The sequence below is a fragment of the Triticum dicoccoides genome, chromosome 2B (genome assembly GCF_002162155.2).
Source record: "Triticum dicoccoides isolate Atlit2015 ecotype Zavitan chromosome 2B, WEW_v2.0, whole genome shotgun sequence".
Taxonomy (NCBI): domain Eukaryota; kingdom Viridiplantae; phylum Streptophyta; class Magnoliopsida; order Poales; family Poaceae; genus Triticum; species Triticum dicoccoides.
In genome coordinates this window covers 168,819,711-168,832,675 of record NC_041383.1, presented here as the reverse complement: position 1 = coordinate 168,832,675, position 12,965 = coordinate 168,819,711, and the positions used below count along the sequence as shown (strand labels likewise).

General features: G+C 45.2%; 1 protein-coding gene and 1 pseudogene across 2 annotated transcripts; one reads left to right on the top strand and one right to left on the bottom strand.

The window, feature by feature from the left end:
• Positions 1–895: 895 nt before the first annotated feature.
• Positions 896–1,498, top strand: LOC119367464 (annotated as a pseudogene).
• Positions 1,499–7,776: 6,278 nt separating this feature from the next.
• On the bottom strand, positions 7,777–10,825 carry LOC119367463. 2 transcript variants are annotated; one of them, XM_037632968.1, is made up of 8 exons: positions 10,623–10,825; positions 10,449–10,512; positions 9,813–9,897; positions 9,637–9,696; positions 9,496–9,553; positions 9,229–9,366; positions 8,342–8,509; positions 7,777–8,257 (listed from the first exon to the last, which is right to left on the bottom strand). In XM_037632968.1, the coding sequence occupies exons 3-8, from the start codon at positions 9,872–9,874 to the stop codon at positions 8,180–8,182; spliced, it is 564 nt and encodes a 187-aa protein (XP_037488865.1). In that variant the 5' UTR covers positions 9,875–9,897; positions 10,449–10,512; positions 10,623–10,825; the 3' UTR covers positions 7,777–8,179. The 2 variants fall into 2 exon arrangements, with proteins under 2 accessions (XP_037488865.1, XP_037488864.1); XM_037632967.1 differs by having other exon boundaries at positions 9,813–9,910; positions 10,623–10,824.
• Between the last annotated feature and the right edge of the window lie 2,140 nt (positions 10,826–12,965).

The window sequence follows — 12,965 nt, the reverse complement described above, 5'->3', positions numbered from 1 at the left end:
GCGCTCCTCCTCCGCCGCCCGCCTCGCCACGCCACGCCTCGTCACGACGTGCCGCGGGTTGCGGGAATGAGCCGAGCCGATGTCTAAATTTTTGCCACGCACTACGGGTATACAAAAGGTCACTCGGAAGCTGAAACATTTTTCTGTAGTGGACACTGATTCCGAACGGCGCGTCTCTTCGGCTGTTGCCTGTTCGTTTCGTCTCCCGCATTCCCTTCAGCTCCCGGCGCAGCCTCTCACCTCCTTCTCTTGCGCCTATAAAAGGGAGGTCGCTCCTCTCAGAGAGACGCACCAGAATCTCTTCCTCCTCTCGCCACAAGTTCCTGAGCACTGCGTTGCTGCTACATTCTTCCTCATCCCGGCTTGCGGCGTGCACCACAGGTCGGGACAGTAGGCCTCCGGAACCGCACCTTTTGAGTCATGTACGGGAGAAGGGTGATAAGGTTTTTGGAGAGCGCTCTGCGCGACTACTGACTTCTTCGTCACGGACGCCCCAGACTCCGACGACTACTTCCCCGACGACGACTACTTCCCCAACGTCGACAACCTCCTCGACGACATGGAGGACACTGACCCCAAGTCCAGTGCCTCTGCTCCGGCTGCTGTCCAGTACGTGTTTTTATCTTTCCTGTTAGAAGTCATGCAACAGTTCCTTCTTCTAGTGTTTGCTCTACACATGTTAGGCTCTACTTCAAATATGCATCTTGATCTACTGTCTGCTCTAGAGATGATCGGTTCTAGCTCATATATGCAGATATTATTTACCTTTTCTTTTTCAAATCGCATGGCTTGTTTTATCATTGCTATACTAGTCATGCTTTATCTAGTATTTCTGTTATAAAATCATTCGATAAACTACTCATATTTCCAACAGGTAACTTAAGCTCAGTGAGGGTTGCACTGACAAAAATGCAAGGCCTCACGGCACCTTGCAAGATCGTGCTCGTGATATTTCTGCTCGGCTTAGGCTTGGCAGGGGCCGCCCCTGACAGCCGTAGGAGGCACATCTCCAGCAGCCCTGACGCAAGAAGATGACGCTGTACCTCCACGACATCCTCTACAACGGCGTCAACAACACCGCCAACGCGACCGCCGCGCCGGTCACCAAGCCGACGGACCTGAGCACGTCGCACTGGAGCAACGGCACCTTCTTCGGCATGCTGGTGGTGTTCGACGACCTGGTGACGGAGGGGACGGCGCTGCCGGTCGGGGACGAGGAGCCGGCGGCGCGCGCGCAGGGCTTCTACTTCTACGACAAGGAGTCGTACAGCGGGTGGTTCTCCTTCTCACTCGTGTTCAACTCAAAGGCATACAGGGGCACGCTCAACCTCATGGGCGCCGATCCCATGGACGAGGAGACTCGTGACTTCTCCATCGTCGGCGGCACCGGCGACTTCTTCATGGCGCGCGGCATCGCGACTATCCGCACCGACGCCACCTGGGCTACTTCTACTTCCGCCTCAAGATGGACATCAAGCTCTACGAGTGCTACGTCTGATCTGATAAGTTATGAAGATGCATGGTTATAACACGCACGTACGCGTGTGCCGGTAAGGATCAAGGAGTGATGTTGGTGCTGTTGTTTTTCTTTGTGTGATGAGTTGCGTGCATGCATGGGCGCATGTGCTATTTGTGTCCTTCGTGTATGATTCGATGTGAGTTGTTGTTGTTGTTTGATTCGATGTTTAATTCTTGCATGCATGGGATCTCGATTCTGTATCATTCGATGAGAGTTTAAATTTCACATTGTTGTTATTGTTTATGTATTATTAATGTGTTTGATGTACCAAGCTGATGAGAAATATGGACAATATATACGAGAGCGGCGATAGAGAGCTCGAGCGCGCGCGCTCCCGCTAGGTGGACCAATAGCACAAGACCGCGTGGGTGGGCCTCTTGAGCGGACCGTATACGTGCATGTAGTCTTACTGTCGATACATAGGGCTAGATCGCGTACGTTGCGCGGTAACGGACGGAGAGTGAAAACGTACCATCGGTACATTTGATGGATCACGGTACGTGACGTACTCGGACAATAGTTTCGTCCAGAAAACAGTGTAGACATAGCGGTGGAAAAAATAAATGCGTTTGCAGGCCCAGCAGAAGCCAAGATCCCCATCTCCCACCCCGCTCCCTCATTACGAGTGCTCTACAGCGCCATCAGCAGAGAGCAGAGTCCATGGCAGCGGCGGAAGAGAAAGGCAATGGGCTGGAGTTCCTAACAGATCCTGTCAACATGTATGGTTGCTACTTCATCTTCGTTGAAGCAGTATCTCTGAGTCTTTCGCAAGGACCAACTAATGGATTGCCAGGTCTTCTCACAGGTTCCCCTGGCCGGATCTTGAAACCAAGGATTTAACTCCGGCCGGTGAGGCAGGTACTTGCCTCACACAGCCGGCTGTTGAATCAAGCATGGGAGATGTTGGCGATGACCCACTGTCAATCCAATTGGCCGTCAATAACGGCTGCAAAGCACTGAGCTTGTCGGCGGCCGATTCGCAGCAATCAACAAGAAAAGATGACCCGCAAGCCCCCAGTTGGACTAGAAGGTACCTTCGCTTGGTTTCGATCCTGCTTAACTCTGAACATATTCATGTAAGCCATATTTGGTAAAAGGAACTCTGAAGCACAAGGTGTATTTGCATACTGCTCGCTTGTAAGCTCTGAATTCTTCAGATTTGCATACTGCTCGCGTGTCAGCACTGAATTCTTTAGCAAAAACCAAAAAATATATATATAAAACATCAATTCATAGTTGTCCTATGCTCATCTCTGAATGTATTACGGTTATAAATGTCTGAAAAATTTATATCTCCAGATGTAAATCTCTGCTTTACATTTTGGTTGCTTATCAAGCCTGATGTCTTTTACAGTCGGCTGTATTTCATTCTCAATAATTTTAGAAATCTGAAAGTAAACCTGCACCTCCATGTTGATTGTGTGTGAACAATGAAATCCTGATGAGAAAGTGAGCAAAACGTAAGTTTGTCTTGGATCGTCATAAACACTGAAAACAGTGTGGTAAGCCGTGTCTGAATAATTGAAATCTTTAACATTAAAGCAATGCTACTATATTGGTTGCTTGAGCATTGCATTCTTCAGTACAAATCAGGCACCCATTTTCAGTCAAATAATGATCTGTTAAATAATGATGCAGGATTCGTATTGGGCGAGCCCCTATTGAGCGCACACCATGTGCTGGAAGAGTATGTGCCCTTGAAAAAACCTTAAGAGGATACGCGGAGAAGAAAACAGATATCGTCATGGTACCAGCTGTTGGATACAATTTTGATTCATTGGGAGAAGCATATGACTTCTATAATATATATTCGTGGGAGATTGGTTTTGTGATAAGATATGGAAAAAGTAGGCTGAACATCGAGAGAACCAAATGTATGCAAGAAATAGTCTGTGGGTGCTCGGTGAGTTGATATTAAAATAATTACCCAAAAACTGTATCTACTTTCTCGAAACGCAATATAACATTTGGCAATGGATTCGTATTTTCAGGGCAAACCAAAAAAAGGAAACGCACGGACATGCCGCTGCGAGTGCCCTGCAACGAACACGGTTCCGCACTATATGCCGTGGCCCTGATCACAAAAGCACAACTTGTCCACGGAGAGGGGACACGCCTCAAAAGAAAAGGAGAGAACCGAAATGCTCGATCTGCGGGGTGGGAGGTCATCGGAAGAACACCTGCAACAATCCTAAGATTGTGGTACATGTTGCCGAGCAAACAACTCATGATCCTGCTATCGATCAGTGATAAATCTATGCAAGCACGAAAGCATGTCAAGTAGCACCTAGTTTGTTACTGTATTCTGGTTGATCAATGCCACTTTCCTGATGTGTATTGTGTATTATCAGCTTAGTAATCTGTACTTGTCTCAACCATGGCAACCCATGATGCGTGTATGCAAGTATCGCAAGTGCATCTGATTTTTACCTTCTGCTTTGTATCGTGCATGCTCACTTGCATTTGCCTGGCCTAAAAATTGTACTGTGTTTGCCTGATACCCTTGCTTAAATGGGTGTACTGTTGAAAGATAGGTTTCATGCTGCTGTCACATTTCCTTCCTATTAATCTTATATGTGCTAATCAATAAAAAAAGCTGCTAACCCTTAGAAGGTACTGCTGAGAATCACACACTCACGAGTCCTCTGTTCATGACATTGGTCAAAAAAAAAAAGATGTGACCGACAGCACGGTGCATACACCCTCTCTTCTCTCCAAGCATGGGCGCGGACGCAGCACTGTGCACGTATAGTTTGATTTTTGAATCCTTTTGGTGCGCCCACCCAATAACGCCTGTAGTTACTACCCTTCTACTGTGAGCAACCATCAAGTCTGCTACTACTTGAAGTGAGCCAATCTTTGCCACCTGCTCACAGTCTCCAGGCATATCTGCTTGCTGCCGCTAGCCTCTGGATCACTCCATCAGGCTGCCATGGGCGGGATATAGCACTGCACCCATATAGTTTGATTTTTGGATGCTTTTGCAGCACCTGCCCAGCATTGCCTCCTGCAGCTGCCCAGCTTCATTTGGTGCTGCGATTTGCTGCTGACCTGGATCGATTTGCGCCAGCGGAGGTGTCCTCGGTCCAAGCGAAGCCAGGTACTCTGCGTAGACTTCCTGCCACCTGCAGAAATCGCATTCCACCTCGTCTCGGCTGCCATCGACTGGGGAAGCGCTCGCCGGCGAACTGACCGCGGCAGGCGACGTATGTCACCACTACCCTACCGCAATCCGGGCAGGGGACTACAGGCAGGGCGACCGGCGGCAGGGGAATACAGGCGGCGATCAGATCTGCACCTTGGTTGGCGTTCGCCATGAGCTGTAGCTTGGGTTCTTCAGTCAAATTTGAGGAGTCGAGTGAGCAGGTAAGTAAACGACAGGCGCCAGTGGACCGAACAAGCGCCGCTTCCCACCATGTGTAACGGTGCCGCCGGTCGTAAACGGCAGGGGCGATGACCCGCTGTGAGAAACAAACGGCCGTCCGAGACCAAGTTCGGTATATAAGTATCTCATTAGTACGGTGTAGACGTACAGAACCCTGCAAGCCCTACAATACCACGTACGGCTCACATCCCAAAATGAGTGAATGGGTAGCGATACAGGGAGCGTGCGCGCTCGTCCGCGCCTATCAATTTCCGCAATATATACATACTACAAATTATACTCCCCATTAATTAGAAGGCCTAGCAGATGGACGATGCAAAGAAGAAGAAAAACCTAGCCCCTCAAAAGTCTAGCTACATTAGCGAGGAAAGATGGATAAACATGTTTCGTACTAATTGTCTTATCAGGCCTATGACATGAAACAAGATGTGGATGAAAAGTGAGATACGATCCAACTACTCCTAATAAATTTTGAGTCTTGCCTTTAACGTCTTGTTTCCTGGGTGGTGGGAGCCGCAGTACTCGTGGGCTGAGTCCGTGGCTCGGGTGCGGGCGGCTAGCGGTCATGGCTGCGTGGGCGGCGTGCTAGCTGGCGTTTCGACGGTCTGTGGCGGTGCCGGTGTTTGGCTTGGGTCCATGTGCCTGACCGCACCGATATCGAAGAAGGAGCATGCTTACCGGGGTGAAAATCCTGTCTGTTCTAGGCCAGACTAACGGAGGCGGCACCTGCGGGCGTCGTCATCTTCCTGAAATCTTCTTTGTGGTTGCTCCCTCCCTTCGTCGTGCTCCGGATGAAAATCCGATCGTTGGGTCAGGCGGTGGCGGCTCTATGGTGTCGTTTCCTTCTTGAAGGCTCCGTCTTGAAGCACACGGTCTCGTCGATTCTCAACTTCATCTCTTTGTGGCTCATCAGAAGAGCGCTGGCGGCTTCGTAGTGATGCTTTCTATCTTATCTTGTAATCTACGTTGAGTCTTTCGGTGTGTTGTTGTTGTAGCCCTTTGATACCTATGTATCTTGTCTTGGGTGTGTGTGGGTCTCATGTGGTGTGTTGGCGTTTGTATCTTTTCCGTTTGTTGGCGGTTGTTGCTTTATATATAAAGGGAGGCGCAAGCCTTTTTCGGTAAATTAATATAATAATTTATGATTGGTTATTACTAACTAAGATACTAATTAGTATGTAGTCCGTGCCAATCTGTAGTATGGATATATCTTAATCCAAAGCGATATATCTTAAGTGTGACCAAGTTTGCATATCAATATCTAGACCACCAAATTAATCTCATTCAATTCTTTAAAAAATATAGTTTCGTAATATGTACATTTTATCATATTTTTCCGTAACTTAGGACAACCCTATAACTCCAATTAGCTTTGAATGAAGTACCGGAGTGGCTGACATGTGGTGCTGCTTATTTTCTGGCCCATATGTCAGCAACTCAAGTCATCTGCCTATTATGGGCATGTGGATTTGTGCCATTCGTGTATGATTCGATGTGAGTTGTTGTGTTATTGTTGTTTGATTCGATGTTTAATTCCTGCATGCATGGGCATTTGAATTCTATATCATTTGATATGAGTTTAAATTGCACATTATTGTTATTGTTTATGTATCCTATATATAGATAAGAAGTTGATCCCCACTATCCTATTTATCTCAACATGCACACACATCTCATCAAAGGCCCACCACTACATGCATGAGAAAAGGTTTTCCATTATTAGTTGATCTCATTCAAACATTTCACCTCATCACACATGCCACCTCATAAAAGGTCCACTCAACATGCATGAAAAAAAGTTTTTCATTACGTTATGCCACTTATACTCAAAATATTTTCTGACTACACAATAATCAATTACAATATATAATATTTATTTTTAGCTTTAGTTTATATATTATTAATTCAACAATGGAAGCTTCATGCAATCAAATCGCTGAAATATATTCCAATCGGTTCCGCAGCAACGCGCGGAGTATTCTTAGTTATATTATGTTTGATGTACCAATCTGATGACGACAATATATACATACTACAAATACTCCCCCACAATTAGCAGGCCTACGATAGATGCTACAGCTAGCCACTCAAAAGTCTAGTTAAGGCCCTGTTTGGTTACAGAGACTAGACTAGAAAAAAATCCCTTTTAGTCCCTAGGTAACCAAACAGGAGGGACTTTTTCTATAGGGACTAGAAAAAGACTCTACTGAAGGGTCTTTTTTCATTAGTACCTGGGACTAAAAAAAGTCTAGTCCCTTGCAACCAAATACCCCTAAATTGGCCAGGAAAGATGGATAAAAATGTTTCATACTAATGTCTTATCAGGCCTATGACGTGCGACAAGATGTGGAGGAAAAGTGAGATATGATTCAACTAATATATCTTGACTCTTGCCTTTAATATATGTAAACTAATATAATAATTGATGATTGGTTATACTAACTAAGATGCTAATCAGAAGTTCGTACAAATCGGTAGTGTGGATAATTGAATTCTTTACAAAATATACTTTCATAATATGTACAATATTTGATGTTGTAGTACATTTTACCACAATTTTCTATAACTTAGGACCAACTTCAATTAGTTTTGAATGGAGTACCTGAGTGGCTGACATGTGGATCCGCTTATTATCTGGCCCACATTTCAGCAACTAAGTCATCTGATATTATATAAGAGGACCCCAGCCCCTATCCGCCAATTCCATTTCCGTCCCTGCTTCAAGAGCACATGCATGATAGTGGTAATTTCCCCTTCCCATCGGACATCTCAAGTCACCTAATAATCACATCCCCAATATACCACTTAACATGAAAAAAACTAAAAAAAAACATGAAAATGGACATGAACATGGATGAACACCTCCGCAACAAACAAAAATGATTTCCGGATGCTTTCTGTAAGTGTAATCCATACCAAAAACTCAGCTTCAACGACCCCGATAAAACAACATTGTGGTAGAGTGCAGCGTTACAGAAAACGTTGTTCCAGGCATAACATCATCTTCTCAACCGAATTGCACCAACCTGACATGCCAGCCACAGGCCACATGCCTATTCTCCATTAGTTTTCCAGCAAAAGAATATGTCGCCCAGAAGTCAAAGATTAGGACTGATATGCTACAATCCGACAACACACTTGATCACCTTCGGAAACCTCTCCCTAGTCCCCGCGAAAAGGAAAGAACCTCTCCTTCGAGATGTTCTTGTAATGTTGAGCACACAGAGGTTAAGATTTAGCTCATCATGCTACTGGACTCGGAATGGGGGGGTAATTTACTGTTCATCGGCCACTGGCTTATAATAATCCTTCAGCACTTCGTCCACAGCCTTATTGATTATGCTGTCCCTGGCCTGATATGAGTTGAAACAAAGATTTCATGAGTGACTTTGAGAGACAGTATAGGGTACTGAGGTCAGCAAAAAAAGAAAGGTTACCTTTATCCCGATGGCCAGCGCTGTTCGGACATTCGCCACTTGACCTAACCTCAGGGAGCTTCCTTTGTTGTCCTTGAGGCACAATACGGGAACTTGCCTTGTGCTTGCCAGGGTTGGTATGTGCTTTGTTAGCCATTTGGGATTGCAATCAGCGGCTATAATGACAGCCTACAGTACCATGAAAAAAGATGTGGAATAGTAGTCAGTTTTAGTGTTAGCATATATGTATTGCGGATATGGACATATTTACAATACTATGAAATCCCCTTAGGCCCTGTTTGGATCACCGTTTCTCTTTGAAATACACTTGTAAAGAATACACACCTCACCCCGTCGTTTCACTTTCAGCTGGAGTTTGCACAGCGACCGGTAAGTTACACTTGTAAATTATACACCTCCGTATTATAATACATCTATTCCAAGCACGGCCTTATTCTTTTGCTCTTGAATACACATGACAGTTAAATATCCCAGATTGAGTTGATTCAATGTTGACGTGACATTCAGAACAGAGTCCATTTAACTGTTGGTTGTGCAGCTGAATGAACATTAGTGTTCTATAGAAGACAACATTTTCACTTTGCAGCTGACAGCATATATTTAGAGCATGATTTGATACTAAGGTCTTACATCGCGGTATGTAACCCACACTACAGTATTTTAGCCCTTCATGAATATTTGACCAGAGATGCAGTAAAGCACCCATGTCTTACATCCATGGCGCATATTGAAATGTAGACAGACATAGTTAGACCAGATACATGCTACTCTTAGTTGATTTGACCTTACAGATGTACATAATGGAGCTCCAAGTCCATAAGAAGGCAACAGTTGTCTCTACTCTCTAAACTCTAAGGCCTTATAGCAAGTTAAGAAACAATAGTAACCTGAAGTGGCACCAAAGGAGCTCTCCGCCTTGCTGTGCTGGTCGGTGCTTCAGTGGAACAGCCAGAACGAGAAGCAGCAGCCGCGGGCATTCGCTCGAGAACCCTTGTCACGTCGTTGACTCCAACAGAAAATTGTTGCTACAAGGGCAAAAATCATGAATGCAAAAAAACATCAGAATATTCTGAATTCACTCATGATAACAGAAGTACTCTATCTGCAGTAAAAAACTCTATAAACTTAATGAAATTAAGCAAGGATGGCAATACCTTCATCCATATCTTTTCTGGCAAACCTCCCCTTGAAGCCTTGGCAGTCTCCACGCTCCTACAATAGTAGTAACTGTTTTCAATATTGGAATAATTCAACACAAAGAAATGTTGGGACAGTAACGGTATTTGCCTACTAACCTGATAAGTTTAGACAATAGTTCATCAAGGGAATCTCCTGTTATATAATCTGAAGTTACTCTGTTCAGGGAGAAATACCGAGTGATGAGTGAACTGAAGTACCTTAACTTGAATAAGAGGAAAAAATAAAAACAGCTACAAAGATAACTCAAAATTCAACAGGGCAAAGAGTGTACGTTTGTTCAGCATCTTTCAGCAACTTGATTGACTTTCCAGGTTTGTTCTTCTTCTTGCTCATCGGCACCAAAAGAATGCTACCAACTGAGAAGACGACCTATTAAATGAAGATCAAACTATAATTTCACTTATTTCTACCTTCACTATGTAGCAAACACAGTACATGCAAGAAAGGAACATCTGAAATGGGATAAATATAAAGAACTTCAAACATACTTAAACGTGACATACATCAGCACCGTGTACACTGTAAAATTGAAGTTCAGCGCTAACACAGCATTTTTTGATGGTATTATACTAGATGTACAATAATTTCTACATTCATCCACCAACAGTGGCAGATTCCGAAATGGAGTACGTCCAGCGCAAACTTATACAGACCAAACTTATTCCAAAAATTCCCACCAACTATTTAACACACTTACATTCAAGATTACAAAACAACATATTGGCGGGGGCAAGATTTATGATTTGGGTACACGGAGTTACAAAAAAAAGATTCTACTACAGTATATATACAAAACATAAAGAACAACCGTAATGACAACTAAATTAAAAATCATACTCCGTACTTCATAGAGATAATGCCTAGACTACTTTAGTGCAGTTATTACAAATATCAGAAGAAAATTCACCTTCTACCTGCCGCGAATTGGTTGCTGTACTGATGCTCCCAACCTCCTCTGGTCAGCTGCTAACCTGCCATATCAGTATGAAAACACATTGGTCTGAGAGAAGAGTCTCGGTTAAAATGAGTGGATGCAGCCGTGAATGGAGACATGGAGGGAAACTGAGGAAGGGCTGAGCACCGGCACGAGACGGCGTGCCGCGGGGGTGACGCTGCACCCGCAGAACAGACAGCTGCTTAGGGGCGCGAAGTGGTCCTTCGGGGAGCGCGCCACGGGGTAGCGGCAGGTATTGCGTCGGGTGGCGGTGGCCGGCGGCGTGACGGCGTCGGAGTCAGGGGACTAGGGCGTCGGCGCGGCAGGGGATATGTGTTCGGGAAGGCAGTGCTTTCTCGGGGTTTTTTAGGGCCGCTTTCTCGGTGTGTTGGCCTGTTGGGTAAGCCAATTATGGGCCAAGAGCCCAAGACATTCTGCATAGGAAGATTAAGCTCAATGATCCAACTGCCCCAACGATAAGTGGTCAGAGATAATGTTAAGCAGACCTTGAACGTGCACAATGAGTCTTTGAATGATAGGTATTTGGAAATGCCAACTGATGTAGGGCAGTCTAAGATGGGTACTTTCAAGTACTTAAGAGACGGAGTATGGGAGAAGGTTCGAGGATGGATGGAGAAATTACTCTCGGTTGCAGGAAAAGAAGTGCTTATAAAATCTGTTGCACAGGCCATCCTAGTTTATTCAATGGCATGCTTCAGATTACCACGGGGTTTGTGTGAGAATATCACTTCGATAATCAGACAGTTTTGGAGGGGGAGTAAACAAGGAAGAAGAAAACCGGCCTGGGTTGCTTGGGACATCATGACAAAACCAAAATACCTAGGTGGCATGGGTTTTAGAGATATTGAGATTTTCAATCTTGCACTACTTGCTCGTCGGGCGTGGAGGCTAATGGTTGATCCTACATCGCTAAGTGCAAAGTTGCTTAAAGCGGCCTACTACCCAGAGAGTAGTTTCCTGGATGCAGATTTGGGGAACCACCCTTCGCAAATATGGCGGGTTGTGATTGACGGCAGAGAGGTATTGAAACAGGGTATCATCTGAAGGGTTGGAAAAGGGGCGTCAATAGATATTTGGAATACCAACTGGATTCCAAGAATTGGTCCCATGAGACCAATCACATCCATCTCAGACAATCCCCCAAGGTTAGTGTCAGAACTAATTGACTCCACCTCCGCTTCATGGAGGGAAGAACTGATTCGGGGAACTTTTTTACCCTTTGACGCGGACGCAATCTTGGCAATTCCTTTGTGCACAAGAGCGGTGGATGATTTTTGGGCATGGTCGGGTGAAAGGAGTGGAAAATTCACGGTAAGGTCAGCCTACCGGATGGTGATGAACACAAAACACCATCGTGAGAATTGGTTGGAGGGAGCTGGTGAAATTTCAGACCTCAACACAAAGATCAATGAGTGGACAGAGCTATGGCACATCAAAGTGCCTTCGAAGTTGAAGGTTTTTCTGTGGAGACTAGCTCAACACTCGATCCCGTCGATGGATGTTCTGCACCGTCGCAATATGTCCACCACCCGCTGTTGCGCCCTTTGCGGCTATGACGATTCATGGAAACATGTCCTAATGGAGTGCACCATGTCTATATGCATATGGTCTCTATCTAATCCCCGTCTCGTTGAGCATATGAGTCAGAAGATGGGAAGGAATGCAAGGAACTGGATTTTCGCAATGCATGAAGTACTATCCCAGGAAGAATTTGTTCTCATGGTGGTAACACTATGGTCGGTCTGGAAAGCTAGGAGAAAGGCGATGTGCGAGGAAATATTTGAGAGCCCTCAATCCACTCATCAGTTTATTCAGGCCTATATGAACAACCTTCGTTCAATGCAGGAAAACAATAGCAGCTCGAGGCCGGTGGAGGGAGTAGCGCGGCCGAGGCCAACACAGTGGATTCATGCTCCAGAGGCAATGTGCAAGATCAACGTAGATGGTGCAGCTTCACAAAACCTGAGGAGGGGAGCTGCAGCGGCATTATGCAGAGACCACAATGGAAAGTTTCTAGGGGCATCGGCCATACTTGTGAGGGGTGTTTATGACCCACCTACACTTGAATCCCTTGCAATTCGGGAGGCTCTAGCCCTGGCCGAAGCTCTGAATTTGCAGAGAATGCATGTTGCATCAGATTGCAAAGTGGTGATCGAGGATATGAAGGAATTGTTGGAAATATGCCCTAGAGGCAATAATAAATTAGTTATTATTATTATTATATTTCCTTGTTCATGATAATCGTTTATTAGCCATGCTATAATTGTATTGATAGGAAACTCAGATACATGTGTGGGTACATAGACAACACCATGTCCCTAGTAAGCCTCTAGTTGACTAGCTCGTTGATCAATAGATGGTTACGGTTTCCTGACCATGGACATTGGATGTCGTTGATAATGGGATCACATCATTAGGAGAATGATGTGATGGACAAGACCCAATCCTAAGCCTAGCACAAAAGATCGT